At 59.3% G+C, this 27,890-nt stretch overlaps 2 protein-coding genes across 4 annotated transcripts; both read left to right on the top strand.

Annotated features, from left to right (window-relative positions):
- The first annotated feature begins 117 nt into the window (after nucleotides 1–117).
- On the top strand, nucleotides 118–13,770 carry PWP2 (PWP2 small subunit processome component). Of its 3 annotated transcripts, XM_040231920.1 has the most exons (21): nucleotides 118–199; nucleotides 1,490–1,602; nucleotides 2,510–2,604; nucleotides 3,024–3,123; nucleotides 3,720–3,863; nucleotides 4,743–4,878; nucleotides 5,035–5,261; nucleotides 5,437–5,580; nucleotides 6,315–6,385; nucleotides 6,690–6,826; nucleotides 7,141–7,289; nucleotides 7,435–7,582; nucleotides 7,859–8,009; nucleotides 8,598–8,778; nucleotides 9,702–9,849; nucleotides 10,347–10,455; nucleotides 10,931–10,996; nucleotides 11,467–11,685; nucleotides 11,834–11,984; nucleotides 12,125–12,199; nucleotides 12,347–13,770. In XM_040231920.1, exons 1-21 carry the CDS (start codon nucleotides 182–184, stop codon nucleotides 12,522–12,524), a joined length of 2,760 nt encoding a protein of 919 aa, XP_040087854.1. In that variant the 5' UTR covers nucleotides 118–181; the 3' UTR covers nucleotides 12,525–13,770. The 3 variants fall into 3 exon arrangements, with proteins under 3 accessions (XP_040087854.1, XP_040087851.1, XP_040087858.1); XM_040231917.1 differs by having other exon boundaries at nucleotides 12,125–13,770; XM_040231924.1 differs by lacking the exons at nucleotides 118–199; nucleotides 1,490–1,602; nucleotides 3,024–3,123 and having other exon boundaries at nucleotides 2,524–2,604; nucleotides 12,125–13,770.
- A 5,183-nt stretch (nucleotides 13,771–18,953) lies between these two features.
- On the top strand, nucleotides 18,954–27,376 carry GATD3A (glutamine amidotransferase like class 1 domain containing 3A). Its single transcript, XM_040231793.1, has 7 exons — nucleotides 18,954–19,146; nucleotides 19,376–19,428; nucleotides 20,683–20,796; nucleotides 21,653–21,772; nucleotides 23,609–23,701; nucleotides 26,180–26,336; nucleotides 26,837–27,376. The coding sequence occupies exons 1-7, from the start codon at nucleotides 18,988–18,990 to the stop codon at nucleotides 26,963–26,965; spliced, it is 825 nt and encodes a 274-aa protein (XP_040087727.1). The 5' UTR covers nucleotides 18,954–18,987; the 3' UTR covers nucleotides 26,966–27,376.
- The last annotated feature ends 514 nt before the right edge of the window (nucleotides 27,377–27,890 follow it).

Here is a 27,890-nt window from a genome sequence, read left to right as displayed (position 1 = left end):
CAGCCGGGAAACCACCCTTGGGGCGGGGTCGGCAGGCAAGGACCCCGCCTTGGGCCGCGCCGCTCCTCCAGGCCTCCAGGGGGCGCTGTGGCGCGTGGCCGCGCTCCCAACCCGGAAGTGCTTGCTGCGAGCCGAGGGGCGGGGCGCAGAGACTGCAAGCGACACGCGTGTGGCTGCCGGGATGAAGTTCGCATACAGGGTGAGCGCGGGCCAGGGGTGGTGAGGGGTTCTTAACTCGGGGTCCGGATGGAGTCTCTCCTCTAGACTGCTCCCTCGGGGTCAGGGAGCCGAGCCTGGGTTGACTGGGTCAGGCACCACCGACCGGCTCCTCACCCGGCAGCCTGAGACAGGCCCGGCCCGGGGCCGCAGAGCCCCGGACTGGGACGGAGCGGCGCGCGCGAAGGAAAAGAGTAGGAGCGCTAAGGAAGGGTCACGCCGAGATCCGAGCGGGGCAGCGGAGGCCAGCCCGGACGGAAGTCCTGGTTCCCAGGCTCCGCAGCTCGCGACGTGCGGAGGACGCGGGGGCAGAGGGCGGGAGTCGGGTGCCGAGCTCACTGGACGCGCTTCTGCATCGTCCCCGCGTCTCGGTCCCCTTGGCACAGGGGGCCACCTGTGTGTCTGGAGCCGTGAGCGTTTGCGCGGCCCTGCCTGCTGCTGCCACTGCCCTGAAGGCTGTTCCTCCGCAGGTTCGTCGTTTCCAGCCTTTCTCTGTCAGGTCCCAGCTCCTCACGTCCCAGGCTTGGCCTGGCCCTAGCCTCAGCGGGAGCTTCCTCAGGTCCACCCCACACCCAGGCTGCCCGTACCCATTCTGGTCTTCCAGCTCAGAATGCTCCCCCACTGTGACCCCAACCTCCCCTATCCAGCTTCTCTCGGTGTGCCGTCCATCCCCGGCTCTCCAGTCTCCCGTAGCCTCCTGAGGTTCCCAGGGCCCTGCCGCCCACAGCTCCAGATGCTCCTTGGCGATCCTTCCTGTCTCAGTGGCCCACACGCAGGTCGTGGGACCTGCAGGTGGTTGATGGTTGAATGAATGATTGAACGGATGGGCTGCCGGCAGGTTACCCTGTTCAGGAAGCCTTGAGCCCCACCTGCGGTCGGAAGGCTGTTCCCTCAGCAGTTCTCTTCCTGCAGCACGGGTCCTGTCCTCCTCTGGCTCCAGCAGACGCCTCTTGTCTGGAGGCTTCCCTGCGCTGACCTTGCCCTTTGTCTACCCCCAGCGGAAGCTCACAGCCCCTGGGGACAGGGCTTATGTATTCTGTCTTGCTCAGGGCTGGACTGAGAGGTGCCCAGAAACTGCCCTGGGAGGAGGGGGGTGGCTCGAGGGACCCTGGGAATAATCAGGGAGCCTGCGAAGGGGTGTGGCTCGAGGGACCCTGGGAATAATCAGGGAGCCTGCGAGTCTGCACCATCTCCTTGACCAGAAGCCTCGCTTCGTCGTTTCCAAGAGTTGTATTTTCTTTATATTGTAGAGACAGTTTTGTTTTCTTTTCAGTTTTCAAATTTGCTGGGGACAGTCTATCGGTGTGGGAACTTAAATTTTACCTGCGATGGGAATTCAGTTATCAGCCCTGTGGGAAACAGAGTTACTGTGTTCGACTTGAAAAAGTAAGTATGCTAAAATGATCTTAGCAATAGTGATCCTTGTAAAAACAGCTTTTCCTCACCTGTCTAAAGCACAGCTTTTACTGAAGACAGCCCAAGAGGGGCCTGCAGATTGGCCTAGTGCCAATGGGTCAGCGGCGGGACTGGCTGCAGGGGTCCTGGTTTCTCCCTTCTAACCTCTCCACTGGACCCTGTGTCTTGAGGTTGTATCACTTGGCTGAAATATCTGGTAGAGGATGCCTGGGCATGGGACCAGCCCTGGACTGCTGCCTGGCCAGCATGCTCAGGTTCACTGTCTCCACTGAGCACGCACGTGGCTCAGACATGTGACCTGGGTGAGACCCTCCTGTTGTAGAGGCTGCTTGGATCTCTGCAGGCCTCAGTTTTTTCATCTATAAGATGGGGCCACAGTACCTGCCGTGCTTGTGAGTTGTTTCCTGAAGTGCAGGGTGCACCCAGGGCCAGTTCCTGGCAGGTCATTGCTGGTGTCAACTGTTTAAGTGATGTGTGGCAAGGGCACTCCAAGGTCGAGGTCCCGTGGCTGCTGAAGAAGCAATGGAAAGTGATATGATAAAGGACAGAATTAGAGTGTGACCCAGTGGCTACTTGTCTTTACTTAGTTTCCCACTACTCCACATTTTTCTCATTCCTGCAGAAGGCCTTACTGGGTGTGCTGTCCCTGGGTTTACCCTCTTATTGGGCAGCTTGGTCATTTCTGGTTTCCTGACTGTATATTTGCAGATCCTCTTGGTATGAGGCCCTAAAAGCAGAACTGACATGTTCAAAACCCATTTGTAAGGTTTTTATGTGTTTTGTGCAGGGGTGAGGGTTGCTGGTGCAGGCTGGCCTGCCCCCGCCCCCCGCCCAATGACGCGAGTGTAGTGGCTCAGCTTTGGTTTTTGTCTCCCAGCAACAAGTCCAACACCCTGCCCCTGGCCACTCGCTACAACATCAAGTGTGTGGGGCTGTCCCCGGACGGCCGCCTGGCCATCATTGTTGACGAAGGTAACCGCCTCGACTGGGGGGCAGGTGTGGTGATGTCCAGATGACTAGAGGCCAACACTGAGACCCTTGGGGGTCAAGGCCCGCACAGTCCCTCCACTGCCTCGGCTGCTTCTGTATCTGGGCCTGGGTGGGCCTCGGGTGGGCATGTGAGGCATCCTCCTTGGCAGTGTGCTGCCCATAGTACAGGGCCCAGGGCCCACCTTCAAGGCCTAGTGTGTGCACGCTGTGTGCAGGGCCTCAGTCTGCTCTCCCTTCCCACAGGGGTCGGTGCGCTGCTGGGCAGCCTGGCCCTCAGTCTGCTCCCTCTTCCCACAGGGGCTGGTGCGCTGCTGGCCAGTCTGGCCCTCAGTCAGCTCCCTCCCCACAGGGGGTGATGTGCTGCTGGTCAGCCTGGCCCTCAGTCTGCTCCCTCCCCACAGGGGGCGATGCGCTGCTGGTCAGCCTGGTCTGCAGGTCTGTGCTGCACCGCTTCCACTTCAAGGGTGCTGTGCACAGCGTCTCCTTCTCCCCTGATGGCAGGTACGCGTCTGCGGATGGGGTGGGAGCCGTGGAGCTGCAGTACTCACGTGGTGGGCTCAGATGGCCCACGATCCGAGCCACAGATGGCCCTTGAGCCATGAGGGAGCCATGATGTTGGGTGGCACGGGCCCCTGGCCCCAACGTCCACCATGAGGACGATGGGGCCAGACCTGGCCTGTTCTTGGACTGCAGGAAAGGGGGCTCGATCTTGGGTTGCTCACACTTGAGCCAGCCTGGCCGTGTTGGGGAGGAGGCACTCCAGTGGTCAGCTGTGAGCCCCAGCTCTGTGTCACACTCTGAAACACAGTAGAGGGCGTCCTGGGCCGGGGCTGTCTGAGTTTGCCCTGACCTTGGCGACCACCTCCCAGGCTGGTGGGAGGGCCTGAAGGGGTGTCTGCTCCAGGGCAAAAGTGTGGTGTGACCTAGAGTCCGTCCACTTCTTCCCCGACCGTCCACCCAGAGGAGAGGGGACTTGGGGCCCATGAGAGGCAGGGTGAGGCTTAGAGCCCCACCCAGGTTTGCCTCCTGTGGGAAGCTGTCCTTGGGCTCAGGACCTGCCCTGGTGTCGGATGTTGACGACACTGTTTCTACGGCAGGAAATTCGTCGTCACCAAAGGCAACATTGCTCAGATGTACCATGCCCCTGGGAGGAAGCGGGAATTCAACGCATTCGTCCTGGACAAAACCTATTTTGGGCCATATGACGAGACCACATGCATTGACTGGACGGACGACTCCCGGTGAGGCAGGGGCGCTAGACATAGGAGGGGCCTGAAGGGGCACCTGTGATGTGTCTGATCACGTGGGGTGACTTGTCACGTCCCCGGCTCTTTTTCAAATGGCCTGTCACAAGCCTCTCGTGTGGGTTGGACGCAGGCCTGGCTCTTGAGTCCGAGTCAGGTCTGCTGACCCTGGTCACTGGAGAGCAGAGCGAAGCATGGCCCAGGGTGAGGACAGCCCAAGCCGGAGCGCTGCGGTCCAGCCTTCATGGCAGCCGTGGGCGGCGGGAGTGCTGGCAGCGTCTCCCAGTCTGGCTGCCCAGGCAGTGCTCTGGGCAACTGTCCCAAAGGCGTCCTGGGGCTGTGTCTGCTGCCCTGCGTTCAGGGGGTGAGGGGAGGGAACGGGGGGCGCGGCTGGAGGTGGCTGCCACTTTCTAGGCCAGGCCAACTCTTCCCACGTTCTCTGGGCCGCAGTGCAGGAACAGCCCCAGGCTCACTGTGTCCATGGGAGATGCTGGTGGTCTGTGGGCTGCCACAGCCAAGAAGTCATGCCCTTCTGCAGGGCCTGGGCCCACATCTGGCTTTCCTCCTGCCGAGAGCACAGTTGGCTCCAACTGGGGTCAGGGAGAGGGGAGGCACAGGGTCCCCCAGGCAGCCCTCCGTTGGGCTCAGTGGTCGGCCCTTGGGCCCCCGTGGGCCAAGGGGAGAGACTGTTTTGCAACGAGGGGCAGCGACACATGTGCAGTGAGACTCCTGGGCCTGGGAGAAGTGCAGGTGGACCCAGCTCCCGCCCAGGGCGGACGCAGACCTGAGCCGACCTCGGGCGTCGCCCCTGTGCCCCAGAACGCTGGGAGGTGGATGCTCGCGAACCCAGGCCGAGCTGTGGCCCCCTGTCCCCAGGTGCTTTGCAGTCGGGAGCAGAGACATGTCCACGTGGGTATTTGGGGCCGAGCGCTGGGACAACCTCATCTACTACGCGCTGGGGGGACACAAGGATGCCATCGTGGCCTGCTTCTTCGAGGCCAGCAGCCTGGACGTACGTCCCCGTCGCAGCCCCTCCCCTGGGGACGCGGGGGCCGTGGGGGCCAGGCAGACTTCGGCCGCACCAGCCCACGTTCTCGTCCCCGCAGCCTGGGTGGGTGTGGGCTGGGGGTTGGGGAACCCACCCGGGCTCACACGTCTTCCTCTGCAGCTGTACACGCTCAGCCAGGACGGCGCCCTGTGCGTGTGGCAGTGCGACACCCTTCCTGAGGGCCTGAGGCTGAAGGCCCCCACAGGCTGGAAGGCAGACCTGCTGCGGAGGGAGGAGGAGGAGGAGGAGGAGGAGGAAGGGGCAGAGAGGGAGACAACCATCCGCGGGAAGGCCACGCCGGCTGCCGAGGAACAGCAGGGGAAAGTGAAGTACTCACGGCTGGCCAAGTAGGTGCCCATCCTGCACTGGGGCGGGGGTTAAGGACCGGGGGCACTGCAGGGCAGCACCAACCTGCTGTCCCCCGCCTGCCCCGGGGGCCGGGGCGGAGGCTGGGGTGAGGGTGTGGGACCAGCCAGGCTCTCTGGTCCCTCTCCCACAGTTCTTGTGTCCCTGTCTGTTTAGGTACTTTTTCAACAAAGAAGGAGATTTTAACAATCTGACGGCTGCTGCATATCACAAGAAGGTCCACCTCTTGGTCACTGGTTTTGCTTCTGGAATCTTCCACCTTCATGAGCTCCCAGAGTTCAACCTTATCCACTCGCTGAGGTCAGCACCTCTGCTGTGTGTGGGCAGTTGTGTACACCTGTGTGTGCGGTCATGTACCTGTGTATGTGGTCAGGTACCTGTGTGTGTGTGCGGTCGCGTACCTGTGTGTGTGCGGTCGTGTACCTGTGTGTGTGCGGTCATGTACCTGTGTGTGCAGTCGTGTACCTGTGTGTGCTGTTGTGTACACATGTGTGCGTACAGTCATGTACCTGTGTGTGTGGTCATGTGTACATGTGAGCTCTCCGTCCGCCAGCCAGGCAGGGTGGGTGGAAGCCACACCATGCCTGCCAGGACTGAGGGCCATGGAGGGATCCGGAGGCCTGACCAGCTACATGGTTGGCTTCCCGAATACCCATCCCCATCTCTGTCCTGGGTTGAGGGGCTTGGGGTGCTGTGCCACCCTCCATTTCAGACGTGCCACTCCCACCCCCAGTCACGGGGAGGTGTATGTGGGTCATGTCGTTCTTATCTTCCGTTTTCATTTTCCCTCCTCTTTGGAGTGTGGAGGAAACCAAAGTGTTGGTTTCACAAAGCCACAAAGCTCCAAGTTTTTGAACATGGGGTGCAGAAGCTCTGGATTTTCTGTTGTTCTGAGTGAAGTAAACACAGTATCCGGGTGGGGAGGAGGTGGGTGCCGCCAGCCAGGAGACCTGGCCCCGTCCTGGCTCGTGCGGCCACCCTGGGGTGGGGATGGAGGCCTTGCTGTGCTGACCGGGTCCCGTGTGTCTCCCCAGCATCTCAGATCAGAGGGTTGCGTCCGTCGCCATCAACAGCTCTGGGGACTGGATCGCCTTTGGGTGCTCAGGTTGGTGCCTGGGTTTGTGAGGTGACCCGAGTGGAGCTCCTCCCCGGGAAGCCTACCCTGCCCCACCTCACTCCCGAGGCTCCAGGGCCAGGCTGGCAGGCCGCTGGCTCACTGTGAAGAAGCAGCTGATGAAACCTTGAGAACAAAGGCTCCTCCGAGTCTGAGTCCCATTGCCGCCTGAAACGCTTAGCCTGTGGCCTCGGCCTCTGGGGGCGATGTGGGAGGCTGGCATCTCCGCTCTGGGTCCCCGTGTTCAGGCCCGGACGGGAAGCGGGGGTCACACGCGGTCCTGTGTGCCCCGCAGGCCTGGGCCAGCTGCTGGTGTGGGAGTGGCAGAGCGAGTCCTACGTGCTCAAGCAGCAGGGCCACTTCAACAGCATGGTGTCCCTGGCCTACTCTCCTGACGGGCAGCACATCGTGACCGGCGGGGACGACGGCAAGGTGGGCTGGCTGCGTTCCGTCGGGGGGGGCCCCCTCCTGTCTCTGTTCTGCTGACGGGCTGGGGGGTGCCGCACTGGTGGTCTGGCCCCGATAGCAAGGACCACCCCTGGGCTCCTAAGAAGCTGTTCACAGGCTCGCTGGTGTCGGAATGAAGAGCCTTGTACCGTGTTTGCCTTCCTGACTTGATTTTCCGTACATGGCTCGGGTCCGTGCTGCTGGCAGCTGCTCTGACGCGGGAGGCCCCCCGCAGCCCCTAGTCCTCACTCACCAGGGCACCCACGTGGGCTGTCCTGAGCCGTGGCCTCCCCGCTCAGGTCAAGGTGTGGAACACCCTCAGCGGCTTCTGCTTTGTCACTTTCACGGAGCACTCAAGTGGGGTCACCGGCGTGACCTTCACCACCACTGGCTACGTCATCGTGACCTCCTCCATGGACGGGACTGTGCGCGCCTTTGATCTTCACAGGTGACTTCCTGCGGGGACCTTGGCTCTTCAGGCTCCCCCTGAGCTCTGGGCTGTGAGAGCAAGGTCAAGGGGTCGGGCTTGTCAAGAAGACAGGACTGAGGGCATGTGGCCCCAGAACTGTCCCAACTGGGCCGTCCGCCCACAGATACCGGAACTTCCGCACCTTCACATCCCCACGCCCCACCCAGTTCTCCTGCGTGGCTGTGGACTCGAGCGGGGAGATCGTCTCTGCTGGAGCACAGGACTCTTTCGAGGTCTTCATCTGGTCCATGCAGACGGGCCGGCTGCTTGATGTAAGGGCCACAAGTCAGGGAGGAGCCAGGGTGGGGGGAGGGGGCCTAGCTGACGCGAAAAGAGTAGGGGATGGGGTCACATCCAGCAGAGGTGGCACCGTTTACATACATTTCCTGGCAGGCTGCACTCCCTGGCCCAACCAAGGTGGGGTTCCTTCACCCCCAGCCCAGGGCCCGTGGCCTCTGCACACTAGCATCCAGCAGGCGAGTTCAGCCCCGGGGTGGAGGGCCCCTGAGGGTCTCAGGTCCTCAGAGCTCTCTTCTGAATGGCCACAGGTTTTGTCCGGCCACGAGGGGCCCATCAGCGGACTGTGTTTTAACCCCATGAAGTCGGTCCTGGCCAGCGCCTCCTGGGACAGGACGGTGCGTCTGTGGGACATGGCGGACAGCTGGAGGACCACAGAGACGCTGGCCCTCACTTCTGATGGTGAGTGGCACCCAGGGGAAAGGCCCTGTCTTAGTCACGTGCTTGGATAAACCCAGGGTCCCGAGCGCATGGGCTGTCAGAACTGGTGGCCCCAGAGTTTCGTGGGCTGTTGGAGTTGGCAGCCCAGTCGTGTGGCTTGGCATCAGGCTCCCCAGCAGAGCGAGCGAGTGAGGGCCCTGCTGCAGCTGGCTTCCCTCCCATTCCTGGGAGCGAGGCCCTACCCAGCCGCCTGCCCATGCCCAGGCTTCACAGAACCCAGTCGTTGGCCCCGGGGCTCTCATTCTCTGTGGTGGTCTAGGCTATCTGCTACCCCACACGGGTCTGATTCAGGCTTTTAGCTGTTGGGCCCTGCATCTTCTCGGGGCCCCTGTACTGACCCTGCCTCCAGCTAGTCTGTCTCTAGCCTGCTCATGGCCTCCACGTGGCACCTCCTGTCCAGACTCTCTCACCAGGCTGCCCAGCTCAGTCATGCTTGTGTGGGTCCTGCGGCCCCCAGACCCTCAGGGTGCCAGGATGAGGGCAGGGCAGAGTGGCCCAATGGCTGGAGCCTAGGGTTTTCCCCGGCCCTGATTACATGTCTCTTCTTAGCTCTGGCCGTGACCTTTCGCCCTGATGGTGCTGAGCTGGCTGTGGCCACACTGAACTCACAGATCACCTTCTGGGACCCCGAGAATGCGGTGCAGACAGGCTCCATCGAGGGCAGGCACGACCTCAAGACGGGCCGGAAGGAGCTGGACAAGATCACCGCCAAGCACTCAGCCAAGGGGAAGTGAGTGCCCAGCGGGGTGTGTCCTGAAGCCTGGGGGCTCTGTGACTGGGACCCCAGAGGGCGCGGGTTGTCCTGGGGTCCATGTGGGTTAACAGGTGTCCATGTTCTTACACCCTGAGGATGAGTGTTTGTGGGTCCTCTTATCAGGTCCAGGGCACATCCCTGGCAGTCTACTGCCCCGCAGGCCATTTTTCAGAGCCTGCACCATTTACGCCCATCCAGGGCAGCGGCTTCTAGTCTCCCCACGTCATGAGCAGTGCTCTTTACTCTGGTTTCCAGTCACAGCTGCGCTGTCGGGGGGGGCGGGGCGGTGTAGCCATGCCTGGGGCTTGGCGTCCCCCGTGCACTGGTGTTCCCGGGCATCTGCTCATCAGCTGACAGGCCATCATGTGTGGGCTGTGTTAATGGGTGTGTGTCTGTGGTGCCGAGTTGCAAGGGCTCTCTGCAGACTCGAGATATGAGGCCTCATCAAATATACAGTCTGCAGACACCCCTCCCCCAGTCGCTCGTCTCCACTTTCTCTCAAGGATGTTAATGTGAAGCACAAACGATTTTAATTGTGACAAAGCCCCACTTGGTTCTTTTTGGTCACTTGAGCTGTTTGTGTCATATCTAAGAATCCTTTGCCAAACCCCAGGTTGCAGTCTCAAGTCCTGGGAGCCAGCCAGGGCAGTACAGGCCTGAGCTCTAGTCCTGTCCGTGGCCGCTGTGGGGGTGGTGGGTGGGCTGACCCGTCTCCGTGCTGACTTCAGTTGGAAGCACCCTGACGCAGTGCTGCGGTCCTTGACCTCTTCCAGGGGTCGTGCTGCCCGCAGGGAGCTGGGTGACGGGGCTGCAGGGTTTGGGCTGGAGCCCTGGAGGGGGCGGGGGCGCATGCCCTTTGCCCTCTGGATGGTGACTAAGCCTGCATGCCCTCTGCCCAGGGCCTTCACCACTCTGTGCTACTCTGCGGATGGCCAGAGCATCCTGGCAGGAGGGAGGTCCAAGTTTGTGTGCATCTATCACGTCAGGGAGCAGATTCTCAGGAAGAAGTTCGAGATCTCCTGCAACCTGTCATTGGACGCCATGGAGGTGTGTGAGCTCCAGGGGCGCTGCAGGGCTCCGTGGTCCCCAGAGCTGTCTGGCCTCACCTGGAGGCCTCCTCACACCCTAGCCCCACAGGCAACCTGGGGACCCTCCAGACAGGTGTGCTCGCCTGGATTCACCTGTCCTGGCCCTCGTGCCGGGTGAGGGGCTTCTCTGTGCGGCCGCAGCCCACCCCTCCGAGGTGTTGGGGCTGGGGTATCTTCATCATGTCCCCAGGACAGGCTGAGGCAAGTGGCAGCAGAGGCTCCCCATGTGCATCTCCCTTGCAGGCTCTCGTGCACCCTCTGTTCAGACGTTGAGTTACAAGAACCCGCCCTCTTCAGGCCTGACTGTGGGCCCCGGGCTGTCTTGTCTCGGGCTCCCTGTGTCCCGTGTGGGTTCCAGGCAGGACTGGGCCCCATGTTGGTGATGCAGGGGGAGGTGGGGCAGATGAGGGCACCTTCCCACCTCCCACCATGAGATGGCTGGGTTTCGCCCTTCAGGAATTTTTGAACCGAAGGAAAATGACAGAGTTCGGCAACCTGGCACTCATTGACCAAGATGCTGCGGAGGAGGGCGGGGTCACCATACCATTGCCGGGCGTGAAGAAAGGTGAGCAGGGGGTTCTCTCGTGTCCTGCAGCCAGGCCATGGCGGGCCATCCTGCTCCCCGGCCACTTTCCTGGGTAATAGCCACTTTGCTCCCTTGTCGAGGCTATAGCGATTGATGTCCAGGAACCTGGCCTGGGTGGGCCCCCCTGTGAGCAGCTGGACGTCTGGCTGGTGCCCAGCCCTGTGCCTTGCTCCTAGTACCTGCCCCCATGTGGCCAGAGAAAAAGCCTTGTGTCAGGAGTGCAGGGCCTGAAACCCCCTGCCTGGCAGCCCTGGGCTGGGCAGGGCTTTTCTTAGGAGCAGGGGGGCTGCTCTAGGCTGGGCCCTAGCCCACGGGAGTGTCTACACTGAGGGCTTGCCTGTGGAGGCTGCCAGCACCCGTGAAGCAGTACCTTAGGCCCTGCAGCGTGGACCTCCCTTTGTGGGGGTTGCTGAGGTGTGTGCAGCCCTCTGAGTAGGGGGATCTCTGTTCCCAGGTGACATGAGCTCCCGGCACTTCAAACCTGAGATCAGGGTGACTTCGCTCCGCTTCTCCCCTACCGGTGAGCCCTGGGCTTCAGGTCATCAGGGTGGGAGAGGTGGGCTTGGTCCCGATGGGCTTCTGGGCCTGTCACCCTGCTCCCGGGGCCAGCTCTGGGCGCTGCAGTCCCCCTGGGGTCAGATGTCATCTGTGTCCTTGCTGGAGGGCAGATGTGGCTGCAGACGTGCCTGGCGTGGGGGAACGGAGGCAGGTGGCTCCCCCACCCCCCCACAGTGGTGTCGTCCTTGGGCCTCATTCCCCGCCCGCCCCAACCCCTGGAGTGTCTGGCAGGGACAGGTCAGGGTCTCAGTGGCTGGGGTTCACAGGGGCCATAACAGAGGCCCAGGCACCCCTTCCTGAGGGGTCAGCATCCCCAGGCTCCCTCCACACTTTCACTCGGGGTCCCAGATGTTTTCAGGACCTGTGCTTCAAAAAAACGGGGAAAGTGGAAATAAACGTTCAGGAAGCCTTTCTCAAGTCTTTTTGTTGCAGGGCGCTGCTGGGCGGCCACCACCACTGAGGGGCTCCTCATTTACTCCTTGGATGCCCAGATGCTCTTTGACCCGTTCGAGCTAGACACCAGCGTCACCCCCGTGCGGATCCGGGCGGCGCTGCGCCAGCGGGACTTCACCAGGGCCATCCTCCTAGCCTTCCGGCTCAACGAGAGGAAGCTGCTGCAGGAGACTCTGGAGGCGGTGCCCTGGGACGAGAGTGAGCCTGGGCCAGAGGAGCGGGGTGGGGCCGGGGACCTGTGTTCACACATGCTGGCCGGTTCTGCACGTGCAGAGGCCACAAGCTGTGAGCGCATCTCTCCTGATGGGGTCTTTGTGGGCTGAGTGTGGCTGTCCTTCCCTCACAGTCGAGGTCATAAGCTCCTCCCTGCCCGACTTGTATGTGGAGAAGGTGCTGGAATTTTTAGCTTCATCCTTTGAGGTATCTCGCCATTTAGAATTCTACCTCATATGGACTCAGAAACTGCTCATGGTGCACGGACAGAAGCTGAAGTCCAGGTAGACCCTGCGCACTCACCGTGGACTCCCACCACTGGGGCCGCTGGTTGGGATGGGGCGGCAGCCTTCCCCCGGGGACGCGTGGAGCGGGTCCCGGGGGCCTCAGGCGGCAGCCCACGCTGAGGAGCGTCTCTTTGCAGAGCGGGGGCGCTGCTGCCGGTGGCCCAGTTCCTTCAGAGGGGCATCCAGCGCCACTTGGACGACGTCTCCAAACTGTATGTGACGCCTTCCTGGGGGCGGGAGTGGGGGAGCTTTCACTGTCGCCAGCTGGTCCAGCCAGGGTCGCTCCCCGTGTTGTCAGACCTGGACTCAAAGGGCCCCCGCGTCCATCTCACTGACACGAGTCCCATGTGTCCTCACAGCTGTGACTGGAACCGCTACAACCTGCAGTACGCGTTGGCCATCTCGAAGCAGCGGGGCCTGAAGCGGCCCTCAGAGCCACCGGGCAGCGAGGCGGAGGCAGATGCGTCCGAGGACGACGACGATAGTCTGCACCTGCTCGGGGGAGGGCCTGGGCACGCGGATGGGCCGCTGGCCTAGGGCCACACCCCACGGCTCTGGTTGGGACACTGGGCGAGGAGGGGCCGCCACTGCCGGGGCCAGCCGTCCTGAGAGCCAGAGCCCCAGCACCGGGACTCGCTCCGCGGCAGGCACCAAACACCGCTGCTGGGTTGGGTTCCCGGCGGGCACGGCTCAGCACTCAGGGCCCGGGAGCGGCTGCTGTTGAAAACACCTTGCAAAGAGGCTAATGGGCCAACGTGTGTAGACACAAACTTTGTATGAGGATTTTTATATTTTTAATATAAACTTTTGATAATTTTAGGGATGAAAAAGACATGTATTTCTAAAACATAGGTGTTAAGGCTGATCTCTGAATTTAAAGTGCTTGTAACGCATCCTGGGTGTGACTGTCATGCTGGCACCTCCATGCCAGCGAACAGGTGAGCTGGCCAGGTAGCCTGGCCACCAGCCCCATCTCCCTGCCCAGGGTTGGAGCAGGGAGCATCACTGGACTCTGAGTTTGGAGATGGCCTGGGAGCCCCAGGGCTGGGCCTGGATGGGCTTCCCAGGGAGACTTGTCGGACCTGCTTGCCAGCTCCAAGGAGGACCCCATCCCGCGAGGCCCGTCAGGAAGGGTCACCACGAGGGTGGTCCAGACTACAGCCAGCCGCCTGGTCTCTGAGCAGTGACAGCCTCCAGGGTCGGGACACAGGCCCCAGCCTGCAGGTCTCCAGAGGTATGGCCAGGAGTCACTGGACGTTACTGGGAAGAGCAGCAGGCAGGCTCCTGCTTGTCGGGTGCGTCACCTTGCAGTGCTCTCCTATCTGTTTGTGAAACGTGTGTGCTACCTCCAAGGAATCATTTCTTCTGTAAATATAATATCTATCAGATCCTCTTCCATCATTGGGTCTTAAGCTATAAAATAAACACATGGATGGTTGTGTATGTTCAGACACAGATAACTCATCTGTAAGCTATCCCCGTGGTCTTAAAAAGAATTCGGACAGACCTTTTTCTCCCCTCTCCCTGCTGGTGGTTGTCACCCACCAAGAGTGGGACACAAATACTCTGAATCTACTGTCGAAAGCCACTATAGCAGCAGGCGGTGAAGAGCGGTGTAGGGTCTGTCTTCCCACGCCCATCTTGGGGTCGGGCTCCCCCACTAATAATCAAAAGAGGACTGAGTAATGTAACCTTGACCTTCCTCTAAAGGCTACCCCAACATCACTTCTGAACAAAATTCCTGTGTTAATTTGACTTCCCCATTACATGCAGCTATACAGTTCTCGTCTTTACAGATTTTTGCGTGTTTATTTTTGGCAGCACTGGGTCTTCATTGCAGGTGGGCTTTCTCTAGTGGCAAGCAGGGCCACTCTTCCTTGTGCACAGGCTTCTCACTGCGGTGGCTTGACTTACTGCAAAGCACGAGCTCTAGGCAGGCAGGCTCAGTAGTTCGGACACGTGGGCTTACTTTCTCCCTGACAAGTGGGATCCTCCCAGACCAGTGATTGAACCCATGTTTCCCTCATTGTCAGGCAGATTCTGCACCAGAGCCACTAGGAAAGCCCTCACACCACTAGACAGGTGCCTTAACTATGTACTTAAATGCCTCCCTACAGAGCTCGGACCTGCCATTATCCGCAACCCAGGACACCCTAGCAATTGGGTGCCAGCCGCAAACTAACTTTACAGCTTGTTATCTATTCCACAGAGGGGGATCCAAAATGAGTCAGCAAAGGAACTGACCCAAACCAAAGATGGACAAGCCTTCCAGGGTGCTCCTAACTTGTCTGGGCAGCCTTAGAACATGCTGGCTACCAAGAGCCCATCGAGTATGAAGCATGGGTTCAAGTAAAATAAGTGTAACAGGTCCCCAGACAGGAATTACTTAAAGAATTCCCAGTGTAAAGTCACTGTGCCTGACACCTCGACCAGCCTGACCCACAACTCCAACCCTCCCTCTGGGAGCTGCCTGTAAAGCAGAGTCACCTACAGCCTTTCAGGGCCGAGCCTGTGCTCTCTGGTACATGCTTACACTGCTCACTCTTCACCATTACAGAATAAAGTTTCCCTTTGCTTCTGAACTGAATTTGGTCTCCATCTACTGGCATGAGTGACAGTGAGCAGAAGGTGGCGCCCAACTCACAAGGGTTGTAACATGTCATCCCGAGACAAGTTATTTTTCACCCAGGAGAGCAGATAAAAAGGGAGCAGTGCTGGGAGCCAGCAGGAGGAGTCCCGCCCGTGGCAAAGGTCATGAGGTTAAGGGGCCAGGCAAAGGCGAGTCGGGCCTTAAGGGAGCCTCACTGGATCTGCTCGTGCATCTGCCCCCAAAACCAGAGTCTGCCTGCCTTGCTGCATTATGCCTTTCACCTATATTTCTGACATTAACAGGGGCTATCCCCTACCACCTTTCTCTGGAAAAAGTTAACTTAGAGCTCCAGTTAACAGTCTTCTGCATATAAAAGGAGTGTCTCAGATCAAACCCCTTTGATGGCTCTCTAACTTGCCTGACGGGCTTACCTAGATTTTTACAACTACCCATGTGATTGTTTACAGCCCCTCAACCGCAAGAGGCACAAAGCTTAAAGCATCTTAAAGATATAGAGCCCCTTTTTAAAGAGCTAAAAATTCTATCGGTGTAGGTTTTCATTGTTGAGTTAATGACTGTCGCCAGGCCTCCATATCCTTTATCTTTTAGGCACCTGGAGGATATTAATCAATGTAATTGGGATGTAGAAAAAGAATATAGTAGTTTTGATGTACTAGACTTTTGAGTTAATGAATTTTCTCTTTGTTATAAATCACTGTACTCCTCTTTCCTTGTTATAAATTGTTGTGTCCTTGCTATGTAAGAATGTAACCTTAATTAGTGCTTTCTGAGAGTGGCACCAGACTTTAGTAAGAACAACACTTTTAGGGCAAATAAGTTTTCTGGTTGATGGACCCTTATCAGAAAAGGGCCATTAAAATGCTAATAGGCCTCTTGGCCAAAAGATGATGTAAATCACCTAAGACCTGTGTATACAACTAGGTATGCAGAGAGAAAGCCTGGTCTCGATAAGGGTCAGGGCTGCCGACCCTGTATGACTTTGTATTATCCATTGATCTCTATGTACAACCAAAAGTATAAAAAGCTTTCCTGGAAAATAAAGGACGGACCAGTTTCTCGGACCAGTTTCTCAGAAATCTGGCTCCCCCCATGTCGACTCTCTCTCTTTCTCCCTCTCCCCCTCTCTTTTTCTGCTGATCCCTTGGAATGCAGAGGCTCTCCGTGTCTACTTACTTGCCCGGGCTTCTAAGACCCACGCGAGAGGGAGCCCAAGGTGGGGCACCCTCCGCTATTCAAGCGGGCGCCTGTGGCCTAACTAACGTAGACGGTACAAATGTCTTGTCTTGAGACTTTATTAGCTTTCTGTGTAAACCAAGGAATATCAGCCTCTTTTCTCCACTAATTTTCCTACTGTCCTCTCCTAATCTCTCTTTATATCTATAAGTTCCTTCCTAGACACTGACTCCGTCCACTCTTTGAATTACCCTGGATCCACCGGGGCTGGACCCTGGCAGAGCAGGCCTCAGGGTTGATGATCACGGGTGCCAGCTTAGCCCAGGACGAGCTCACCATGGGAAGGGGGTGCCTATTGGAGATCTACCCCCCTCAGTGGAGGAACTGGCTGAAACACCAGCCTCTGGTTAGACTACAGACCGTGGAGAGCTGTGTAGACAGCGTGGTGATGAATAGAGCAGCCCTCAGTTCTCTCCTGGCAGAACAAGGTGTCTGTGTGGCTGCCACACCTGCTGCTGCGCGTGGACACCACCCAGTGGGTGGCCGCGACAGGAACTACACCAGCGGGGCAGCTGGGGACACGGCCCTGCTGATTCTGTCCTGGAGGCACGTGGTTCTATAAAGGACCTTCCTGTGAGTTTGAGTAAAATTGGCTTTATCTGCTGGTACTTTAGTTACAGCACTATTGATTCCTCTGTTTGGGCCTGTAATTCTTTTCATGTCAAGTTTGTCTCCCTAAGGCCACAGGCAACCAGATTATTCCTCTTTGTCAACCCCTGTGTCAGCCCTGAGCCGGTAGATAGCAGTCCCTCCAACCATCCAGTTTGCATACCCGAGAGTGTGTATACCTCCATCGTCAAACTGTTTTATTCCCCAAGTCCTTGCTAGGCCTACACCCCTTAGCAACAGGAGGCAGCTAAAGCAGGTTGCCTCCATCCCTCAAGACTGAGGAATGACCCAAAGACAGGCATGGACTAAAACCACCCCCTGTAAGTTACAAGGCCCATGAGGTAGGAAATGATACAGAGAAAACCACGCCTGTTTGCAGGGGTGACTGTGGATCACAACAAACTGGAAAATTCTTAAAGAGAGGGGAATACCAGACCACCTTAACCTGCCTCCTGAGAAACCTGTGTGCAGGTCAAGAAACAACAATTAAAATCGGACATGAAACAACAGACTGGTTCCATATTGAGAAAGGAGTATGTCAAGGCTGTATAGTGTCACCCTGTTTATTTAACTTATATGCAGAGTATATCATGAGAAATGCCAGCCTGGATAAAGCACAAGCTGGAATCAAGATTGCCGGGAGAAATATCAATAACCTCAGATATGCAGATGACTCCACCCTTATGGCAGAAAGCAAAGAGGAGCTAAAGAGCCTCTTGATGAAAGTGGGAGAGTGAAAAAGCTGGCTTAAAATTCAACATGCAAAAAATGAAGATGATGACATCTGGTCCCATTACTTCATGGCAAATAGATGGGGAAACAATGGAAACAATGACAAACTTTATTTTCTTGGACTCTAAAACTACTGCAGATGGTGACTGCAGCCATGAAATTAAAAGATGTTTGCTCCTTAGAAAGAAATGCTATGACCAACCTAGATAGTATATTAAAAAGCAGAGCCATTACTTTGCCAACAAAGGGGCATCTAGTCAAAGCTATGGTTTTTCTAGTAGTCAAGTATGGAAGTGAGAGTTGGACCATAAAGAAGGCTGAGGGTCGAAGAATTGATGATTTTGAACTGTGGTGTTGGAGAAGGCTTTGGAGTGTCCCTTGGACTGCAAGATCAAACCAGTCAATTCTAAAGGAAGTCAGTCCTGAATATTCACTGGAAGGACTAAGCTGAAGTTCCAGTACTTTGGCCACCTGATGTGAAGAGCTGACTTACTGGTTAAAGACCCTGATGTTGGGAAAGACTGAGGGCAGGAGGAGACGGGGATGACAGAGAATGAGATGGTTGGATGGCATCACTGACTCGATAGACATGAGTTTGAGCAAGCTCCGGGTATGGTGAAGCACAGGAAAGCCGGGCGTGCTGCAGTTCATGGGGTCGCAAAGAGTCAAACACAACCAACCAACTGAACAGGGAAACAGCTTGCTGACATTCCCTCTGGCCAAGAATCACGTGGGCACATGAAAGACAAGAATGAAGGATTGTGAACGTTAGTCATCGAGGGCCAAAGACCCACCGTGTCCTACTCCCAGCCTGCACATGGACCTGAAAGAGGCAGGAAGTGCCGCCACTGCCCCAGGGCGGAGCTCTCCATAAGGCTATGGCTGCTGCTGCTGCTAAGTCGCTTCAGTCATGTCCGACTCTGTGCGACCCCATAGACAGCCGCCCACCAGGCTCCCCCGTCCCTGGGATTCTCCAGGCAAGAGCACTGGAGCCGGTTGCCATTTCCTTCTCCAATGCATGAAAGTAAAAAGTGAAAGTGAAAAAAAAAGTGAAAGTGAAGTCGCTCAGTCCTGTCCGACTCTTAGCGACCCCATGGACTCCTCCGTCCATGGGATTTTCCAGGCAAGAGTACTGGAGTGGGGTGCCATTGCCTTCTTTCTCCATAAGGCTACTTTCCATCAATCCTACCCTTCCCTTCTTGCTTCTTACTTCCTCATAAACAGCCCCCCCGCCGAAGCCCTCAGATACACACATCTGAGCTTCACCCCCCTGGTCCTTGCCTGGCCCCGTGGGACAAAGCCTTTTCTCCGCAAAGACCTGGCCTCTACCTGACCTTCCCCTTGCACAACCGGGTCAATGGAAACTCGAAGAGCGGCGGTGGTGGGGGTTGGGGAACGGCAGAGAGGGTTGGGGGGGCGGGGGTGGGGTAAGGTCGCCAGACCGCTGTAGTCGGGACCCTCACTCCGTCCCAACTCAGCGAACCGGAAAGGGGGCCGTGGATGAGAGTTGGACAAGTGGGCGCCGGCCACTCGGTGTCGCCAGTCACGTTGAGGCCTTATGGCGACAGTGAAGTTAACTTCCCGGAACCGGTATCTCAGAACGGTGCTTCTCGGGGGTTGCGACCCTGCATCGTCCCGCCCCGGGGAAACCGGCGCGGAAGGCTACTGCGCGCGAGGCCGCGCAGATCACTGCGGGACCACCTGAGCTCGCGGGGCGACCTGAGCTCGCGGGGCGAGGCGGAGCCCGCCTCCCGGGCTACTACGCAGGCGCGGCCCCGCCCACCGTGACCTGTGACCCTGTTCTCCTTGCGCAACATGGCGGCGTTCAGGGCCCTGGTGGCGTCAAGGCTGGCGGTGACCGCCGGGTTCGCGCCGCGTCCCAGCCTGTGGCCGCTGCCCTTCGGCGGACCGGCGCCCTCCTCGCGTGCGGCCCTCCACGCCTCCGCGCCGTGCCCCGGGCCCAGGGTTGCAGTGGTGAGCGGACGCGGGCACCTGGGGAGATGGGAACCTGGGGCCGTGGGGGCCGAGCGCAGAGGCCCGCCTTCCCACCCAGTCTCTGCCCGCGGTCGGCTCCTCTGCACCCACGCCCTCCCTCGGCTCCCCAGCCCTCCCCCGCCCCCGAAGTCGGCCTCTCCCCCAGTAGGAGGTGGTCGGCCGCCCGGCGTACCCCTTGACCCTGGTGACCGGCCCTCCATCCCCGCAGGTGCTGTCTGGATGCGGGGTCTACGATGGAACCGAGCTCCACGAGGCCTCATCGTAAGCCCCCTGGCGGCTCATCCTCGGGAGGGCCGGTCCCCCTTTTCCTGAACCGTCTGGAGAAACCTTCCTGCTGGTTAGAAAGGCAGAGACCATGGTGGACGCGAAGGAAAACGTTTGAAGTCATGCGTATGAAATACAGGAAGGCACAAAATAAGCATTTTAGCGTCGCCTCTGATGTCACCCAGCAGTAAACACCCTCTCCCCTCCTGTTTTTCTACACACCTGTTACACACATTGGAATCACCAGATCCTGTGTTTTGGAGATCGAGCTCCATCCCATGTTTACAGCGTGATTGTGAAGGGTGGTGCAATGACCTCACTGTAGACAGGTGTTACTGGTGTAGCCTGTCAGTTGTTACCAAGTAGTTTATATTTTGGCTTTTCATTTATTTGAGAAGTTACTGTGAGCAGGACTGAAGAGGCTGTGAGATTCAAAGTTAGTTGGACAGCAGAGTTAGGTAGTGGTTAGGGAACACCCCCCCTCCCAAGCCTGGGACCTCACTGGCCCCAGAGGATCCTGACACTGGTGTGTCCGCTGAGCCCTCCCATTGGGGGTGACCAGCGTGTGCTGGTGTTGGCTGGACAGGGAGTGAATTTCATGGGTCGAATGGTCATGAGGTCTAAGGAGCGGAGACCAGATCCAGGGGTTCCAAGCCCTGCCATCACAGATGGCTGTGATCTCTCTTGGGGTCATGCTCTCATGCCACCTCCTTCCCTGGAAGGGAGTGGTGACAGCCCTGCCAGGGATGGATCACATGCCAGTGTTTGGACTCGGACTGGCACCAAGCAGCCCTGGGCAACGCTCCTATCATCGGCAGCTCCCAGGATGCCTGCGTGCCTTCCTGCCTCCCACCCCCATGAGGGGAAGGGTGAGGGGACCAGGACCACTAGAAGCCCTCCTCAAACCCTCGAGGCCAGTGTCAGCTGGCCTGTGGAAGGACGAGTGCCCAGAGGCTGCCTGGGAACCCAGACATCCAGGCTGTAACCACAGCTGGTCGCCCGTCCCCATACCCTGGTTTGCAGAAGGAGCTTGGGCGCTCGCTGGTCTCCTCCAGGTCAGTGACTCCGACTCACATGGAGGGCATTTGGGTTGTTAGTGAGCCAGCTATAACTATTTTCAGAGCAAAGAGGCTTAACCTGTGTGAGGAGTGTGCACCTACCACTCAGCTGAAACCCTGTGTTTATAAGTGTCTGTGGGCAGGAAAGGGTGGGCTGGGCACAGGTCGGTCTGGTCTGGTTCCCCCCATGCAGGATCCTGGTCCACCTGAGCCGCGGGGGGGCTGAGGTCCAGATCTTCGCCCCTGATGTCCCTCAGATGCACGTGATTGACCACATCAAGGGACAGCCTTCCGAGGGCGAGACCAGGTACGAGCCCTCTGCCTCATCCCTCAGTGTGGACAGGGCGGGCTGAAACTCCCCGAGAGGGCGGGCTGAAACTCCCCGAGAGCCCGCCCACAGTTGCTTCGTCTTAGCTGTGAGCCAAGCCCGTGTTCAGGTGGACCTCACAGCCGTGGTCCTGGGCTTGTCCCGGGCCTCGGGGTGCTCTCGCTTCCCATGCTACAGGAACAGTGAAGGCGGTCTCCCCAGTGAGCTCTCATACCTGCCTTCTGACCGAAGGCATGTACGTTCCTTTGGCCTTGAACCTCATCCACCCGCCTGGGCCCCAGATATCTGTGAGCAACTCCCACCAGCATTTCTGTTCTGAGGGTGTGCAGCCCTGCTCTCAGATTCCATCCTGCCTGGGCTATGGGGTGACGGCCCCTGGAGGTTGTTTCCTGGGGCCCCTCAGGCCAGGGTGCAGACAGTGAGGGATGGGGTGGTGGTGGGAAGGAAGCGTGGTGCCCTGTCCCAGGACTGAGGGCCCCTGGTGAGGACCCTGGCCCTGGGCTGCCCACAGGGCGGGGAGAAGTTCCCGCTGCGGCTGGTCCTTCAAAGTCGCCTCTTAACGCTCCACCCACAGTTCCGTCCCATGTGCTCTCTTCACTGAACGCCACCTGGTGGCCCTACCTTACGCTGGCATCTGAGTGACCAGGTGTGGTGGTTCTGAGCGCCATTTGATAGGGTCTGGAGACTGAGTGAAGCCCGCTGGGGTCCCTGTCACTGTGTGGCCTGAGAGCCGGGAGGAGGGTCCTCTTGTGTCAGGGCAGCTCCATCCCGCCCCCGTCCATGCTGAGGGATGGACTGTCTGCACTGACCCTTTGGGGCCTCTGCTCATCCCCAGGAACGTTCTGACTGAGTCGGCGAGGATTGCGCGAGGCAAGATCACTGACCTGGCCAAGCTCACTGCCGTCAACCACGATGCGGCCATCTTCCCCGGTGGCTTCGGGGCCGCCAAAAACCTGTATGTGTTGCTGCTTGGGCTCTCCTCCTTTTCCCCTGGGGCGTTGGATGGGGACACGATGGTGACAGGAGCAGCTGTGGGGGGACAGTGACGATGTAGCTGCCCCAGGACAGGGGACCCCGAAGGGAGGAGGGTCCCGGACCAGGCCATCCATCAGGCGTGGAGTTGGGGGATCGTTCCCCGCAGACACCCGCCCTCTTGTGGTCCTTGCAGGGGGCAACAGTCCTTCCTTCCCAGTGGGGCCATTTGGCCACGGTCCTGATGAGGCCGGGCGCCCTGTTCTTTCTGTCCTGTGGGAACCGGAGGGTACTGGACCTCGAGCCGGGAGGCCGTCATGACCGCAGCCGTGACGTGTTTTGGCTTTCAGGTCCTCTTTCTGTTCTCCGTTCCTTTAACTCTCTTCTCCACGTTTCATGGAAGTCCTCTTACGCTGGCCTCGTGGGCCCAGCACATCCCTTCCGCCTTGCGTAGGGCTGCTGTTCCCATGGTGGAGGGGCTCGCTGCAGCTGGGGCTATGCCAGGAGGCACCAGACAGCTGTGCCCGCGGCTCTGGGGCTCCAGCACGGTGTGTTGTGCCCAACACCACCATTCTCCTCCGTTGAGCCATTCACTCGTGGTGGTTCTGCTGCAGCACAATGGCTTCCCAGCTGGCGCTCTGTCTGCCTGGGTGCCATGCCCCCAGGAGCAAGGGCAGAGGTGCTTCCATTCCGAGTCCATCCCTGCCCCCGGCCCTTCACCTTCAGGCTCCCCTCTGCTCGCAGACGTCCCCAGAGAGCCTCCTCTCTTACATTCCCAGCGGTTTCCACAGTCCTTCTCCGCACTCCTGCCACACCTTGTCCCCACTGCCTCTCTCACGGCCAGCCTTGGGGTGCTCTCCACCGTCTCCATGCTCCCGAGCCTCTTGGCAGGAGGCAGCAGGTCTCGTCTGTGTCAGCTGCGCTCGTCCCCCTGGTGGGACCCGGCTTCTGTCTCTGAAGGATGAGCTGGATTCACAGAGCCTGCCCCAGTCCCTAGACCTTGCCCAGTCTGAGGGCAGTGGCACAACTGTGTCCTTGTGTGTGTAGCCAGCTTCTTGCCAGTGGTCTGTGCGATGCACATGGGGCAGCAGGCGAGCTCAGTGTGACCTGTTCCCTGTGGAACCCCAGGTCTTCCTGCACAGGACCCCAGGACCCCTCTCCAGCACCGTTGCCAACTCTGATTTCCGCAAGATTCACACACATGTCTTAAAAATCCAGTAAGATTTTAGCCTCTTGTTCTGTACTTTGTATTTTTCAGTTAAAGCTTCGACTTGTCCATTAACAGGCGGCCGCGCATGCAGATCCCATCATGTAGTGACATGGGGTTAACGAGACTCCAGGACTCTCCATCACTTGTGGGGATTTAGCTGATGTGCGTGTGGTTAAAGTGTAAAGTCTGACCCGTTTTGAGGCTCTCACACAGCCTGAGAGCCTACTGGGCCAGAGGCCGTGACCGAGGGAGCCAAGAGGGGGCTCGTGGCAGAGAGTGCTGTGGCGTCGCCGAGTCTGAGCCCACCCAATGGAGGGGGACCATCCAGAGCCTCGGTGCTCTTGTCTTGTGAAGAAGACGGGTCTTGTTTGACTTGACTCTCATCCCTATTAGTGATGCACAGGCTCTGTCATGGGTTTCAGGCCAATGGCACTTCGTGCTGCTCCAGGGCTGACCGAGTAGACAGCTGAGTGCCCACACGTGTTTGCACACGTGTCACTTCCTTCAGCTGCTGAGAAGCTGACGGAGCACTCGGGATCTTGGCGGGGGTGCTCCCCAGGCCAGCGGAGGTGGAGCCCTGAGGTCTGAGGAGTCCTCTTCTCGTGGCAGGAGCACATTTGCCGTGGATGGGGGCACCTGCAAGGTCAACAGAGATGTAGAGCGCGTGCTGAAGGAGTTCCACCAGGCTGGAAAGCCCATTGGGTAGGTGCGGCTGGGAGGGGCGGCTGTAGCCGGGTGGTGGGAGGGCCATGGTGGAGCCCGCAGCATGGCCATGCCGGGTCCCCCAGCCAGGAGCTAGGCTTGGAGCTGTGTGGTTTTAGAAACTCTAGGCCCTTTCCTCACCATAACTCACAGGGTTTTGTGTGAGTTCACAAAGCCTTCCAGGTCTGAGAATTCTGAAGTTGTGTGGTTGCATTAATGTTTCTGGGTGACATAACAGGGAGGGGAGAGGGTGAGTCTGTCCATGTCTAGAAGGTTCCCTGGTCCTGTTCTGGCCCTAGCCTTTGCCAGGCCTCTCCTCGCTCCTGGCTCAGGCAGCCTCTAGGCTAGCCGGCCTGTCCTTCAGGGAGCCACAACCACCCTGAGCACCATGCTGGCCCCTGTGACACAGCTGAGCTTCCCTGGGGACTAGATCCTGTGGCGGTTGCACACTGGGCCCACACTCGGGCACAGCCACTCCTCACTGCCCGGTCCTTGGTCTTCGGTCCTGGTCCTGACAGACTGGCTGTAACTCACACCAGGAGGCTCTCAGGGACAAGAAGTGCCACGTCATCATCAGACCTGCTCATCAGGCTGTCCTGTCCACGAGCATCCCCAGGGGGCTCCTCAGTCCTGCTTTACTGAGATGGCGGTGCTGGAGCGCGTGGTTCTCGTGCTCTGGGGTCATCCCTGACTGGGGAAGTCCTCCCAGGAGCACAGTGGCGCACAGACGCATTGAAAGGAAAACTTGCCAGGCCTCCATCGCACAGCTGTTTGCTTTCTCTCGGCCAACTGGAGAAGGAGGTGTAGAGTGCTCAGTCTGGAGAGGGCACGAAGGCTGGAGAGGACAGCCTACCAAGGGTTCAACGTCCAGGACACACATCCCGCAGCGGCCATAGGCCCAGAGGGCATGTGCCCATACAACACCTCCACCCCATGCTCCGACTGCCTGTGGGAGGCAGTTCCGAGCAATTGCAGAGCCCAGCTGATCAGCCGTGGTGCCTCGCTGAGGCAGGGCTTGCGCGTGTGGACAAGCGCCTCGCGCTCTTCCTCTAAGAGTTCAATGGCATGATGGGTGCCCAGTAGACTGACCACCTCCCGGTGGGTGCTCCTCCACCTCCCAGCGGACACTCCTCCAGTGTCCGGTGAGCGGACGCCTCAGCCGAGCTGCATGGGAGCCGGGGGAAGGGCACAGAGCGGGGACATGGCCCTGTGGTGGCTGCCAGGCCCCTCTGGGCAGCTGCCTCCTACAGCAGCTCACCTGTTTCTTCATACAAGTGGCAGCGTCATTCGACCACGAGCAAAACGCCCTTTCTAGGTCAGGGCTCCTCACCTCCTCCTTCCAAGCCGCCTGCCCGTCACTCCTCGGCCTGCTTGTCAGGATTACAGACGGCGTCGGGGAGCAGCCAGCTTTGTGCCAGGCCTCTGTGTTCATCCCCACACTGCAGGAGCCCCTGGCAGCCTGCTCCTCTGGGCATCGCCTGCTGAGTTGGGTGCCTGTGGCCTGGCGGCACGACAGGCCCCCAGGGCGCTGGTTCCGATGACACTCACCTGGTCCAGGCAGCAGGGATTTATCTTGTCCCCAGATGCTGTGGTACCAATTAGTGTGAAGATTACATTCTTAGGACGTTTTATGACAGGGAGTACACGCTTGGTCTTAAGGTCAGCTCAGGACCAGATGAACAGGTTGGGGAGGTGGGGTGCAGCCCCTTGGGGGCGTTTGGGCCCCAGGGGAGTGGGGCTGGCCAGGCCTGGAGCTGCTGTGGCGGGTGTCACACGTGCTGTCTTGGGGAGCAGGGCACTGGTGCAGCCCTGGCTCCCGTGGAACTCAAGTTTGCTGATCCAGGGGCTCAGGAGCTGCTGGTCAGAAGCCCCTCGATGAAGAGCAGGACCTCAGATCAGGCACCCACGTGGCAGGTGTCCTGATGAACCTACTGGGCGCCTCTGGGGACAGCCTGCTGTGGGGAGCAGGGGTGGGCTCGGCCTGCTGCTAGGACAGGGCCCTCGCCTCCACTCGACAGGCCAGGCGAGGCTGCTGGTTGGACCATGTCCCCCAGCCCCCTGCTCTCTCTCCAGAGAAGGAGGTTGGGTTGGAGCCCGTCAGTGCCGTCCAGCTTCGTGTCGTGTGACAAACCGGCCGGAAGCCTTGGCCAGAGGCAGTGTTGCCGTGCACGGTCCACTCCCCAGGACCCGGGACGCTGCCGGGCGCCTGGTGCACGTGTGGCAGCCGGGGCCTCGGCTGACTGCCCCCCGAGGTTCCCCAGCCTGGCGCTGGGCCCTGCACTGCCCCACGCTCCGCAGGTCACAGTCATGCAGGCATCCCGGGGTTGGGGTCAGACTGCAGCCCTCGGAACCGGCAGAGCCCACAGCACGCGGGTCACACTCCTTTCTGAGGCTCACCGTGTTCCCCAGGTGGCCTACTGTGCCCCGGCCGGGTGGCCACGTGTGGTCCTGAGCTGACCCCTTCTCTTCCCCTTTCAGCTTGTGCTGCATCGCTCCGGTGCTCGCAGCCAAAGTGCTCAGAGGTGTCGAGGTCACTGTGGGCCACGAGCAGGAGGAAGGTGGCAAGTGGCCGCACGCTGGGACCGCGGAGGTCATCAAAGCTCTGGGCGCCAAGCACTGTGTCATGGGCGTCACCATATCCTTCCAACAGCTGGGGCAGCGTGGGGACCCCCTCCGGCCCCTCGGGGCTGCCCTGGGGCACTGCAGGGCAGGGGTGCCCAGGGCACCTGAGTGATGGGTATGGCAGTGAGGGTGATGCTTTCTCTGCCCAGTGGCTTTGTCCCCACGTCCCCACAGCGGTGCCCACTGATCTCAGCGCACCCCAGACTCGGGCTTCGTGGGTGGGCTGAGGAGACGGTTTGGGGCTCGTGGCGGGGGTGGGGGTGGCTGTGTGGTGTGGAGATGCCCTGCAGCTGGCCCCTCAGTGGCTTGCCACTGGGATGTGGGTCAGGAAGCGGCTCTCTGTTCGTGGGGTCTCAGCAGCTTGCCACCTGGTCTCGAGTCTTTGCTGAAGCAGCACAGTCAGTGCCAGACGCCCCTTCCAAGTGCCGTTGTGGGGCGGGAGGGGGATACACTCCTGGGGGTGCAGACCGTCCTGGTCCTGGCTGCGGGTGTTTTTCCATAACCTGTATGCACGAGGCTCATGTGGACCAGAAGAACAAGGTGGTCACGACCCCGGCCTTCATGTGTGACACCGCCCTCCACCACATCCACGATGGCATCGGCGCCATGGTGCGGAAGGTGCTGGAGCTTGCGGGCCGCTGAGGCCTCTGCATAGGCCCGCCCAGCTCCCCACACAGCCGCCCTCCCGTTGGCTTGGGACCCTGCAGGGGCTGACTCTTTGCTTAGACGTGTAGGCGTCGTCTTTGTAAGGAGGGCACTTCTCACACACTCAGGGCTGGGAGGCTGACGTGAGATATTCCCCCAGCAAGGGGGGAGGGGGCGGCGGGGCCCACCCTCTGAGGAGCGCTGGCTACTTGCTCTGCAGGCTCAGGCTTCAGCTTGAGTCGGCTCTTCAGCACAAGCAGCAGGTTGAGGTAACGCCAGGCTGAGGTCGGGCTCGCTTCAGGGCACCTTATGTAGTATTTGGAAGGCAACATTCTTGAAGCTCACAAATCTTATAGTTAGGAGACCAAAATATCATCTCATCGGTAATTAAAGATTCTCTCACCTGGATTAGACGTGTCCTAATTAGAACGACCTGAGGCTTTTCTAGAGTGGCAGGCCATCGGCTGGGAGGGTAAACTCGTGTCCGAGACAGACAAGGGCGCCCCATCCAGGCCTCCTGAGCCCGCAAACAAGGGGCGGCCCACATGAGCTCCTCACCTTGGGCTCAGGTCTGCTCATGTCAGGAAGGGAGGGTGGGCCCTGGGGGTCAGACCCTGAGCAGGGGGCCAAGGAGACCGGGACATGAGGGCGGAGCCGTGAAGTCTGAGCGGTGCTGGCTGGCGCCCTCCTCTGAGCCAGGGCGGTGTCTGTCCCGGGACAGACAGGGCTCTGCGTGTCACAGCACAGCCCTGCCCACCAGTCCTCAGGGACCCGCCGCTCAGTGCCGCCACGTCCATGCCTGGTCCCGAGAAGGCTGCTGGACCCAGTCCACACAGAGCTGTGTCTGGGTGTTCTGGGCAGGGGCCTGGACAGGTCCCCCACACTGCCCCCCGCCCCACATCAGGTACAACGACACCCCTCT

Source organism: Oryx dammah, unplaced genomic scaffold, assembly GCF_014754425.2.
Source record: "Oryx dammah isolate SB20612 unplaced genomic scaffold, SCBI_Odam_1.1 HiC_scaffold_2, whole genome shotgun sequence".
Lineage (NCBI taxonomy): Eukaryota > Metazoa > Chordata > Mammalia > Artiodactyla > Bovidae > Oryx > Oryx dammah.
This window is presented reverse-complemented; position numbering and strand designations above follow the sequence as displayed.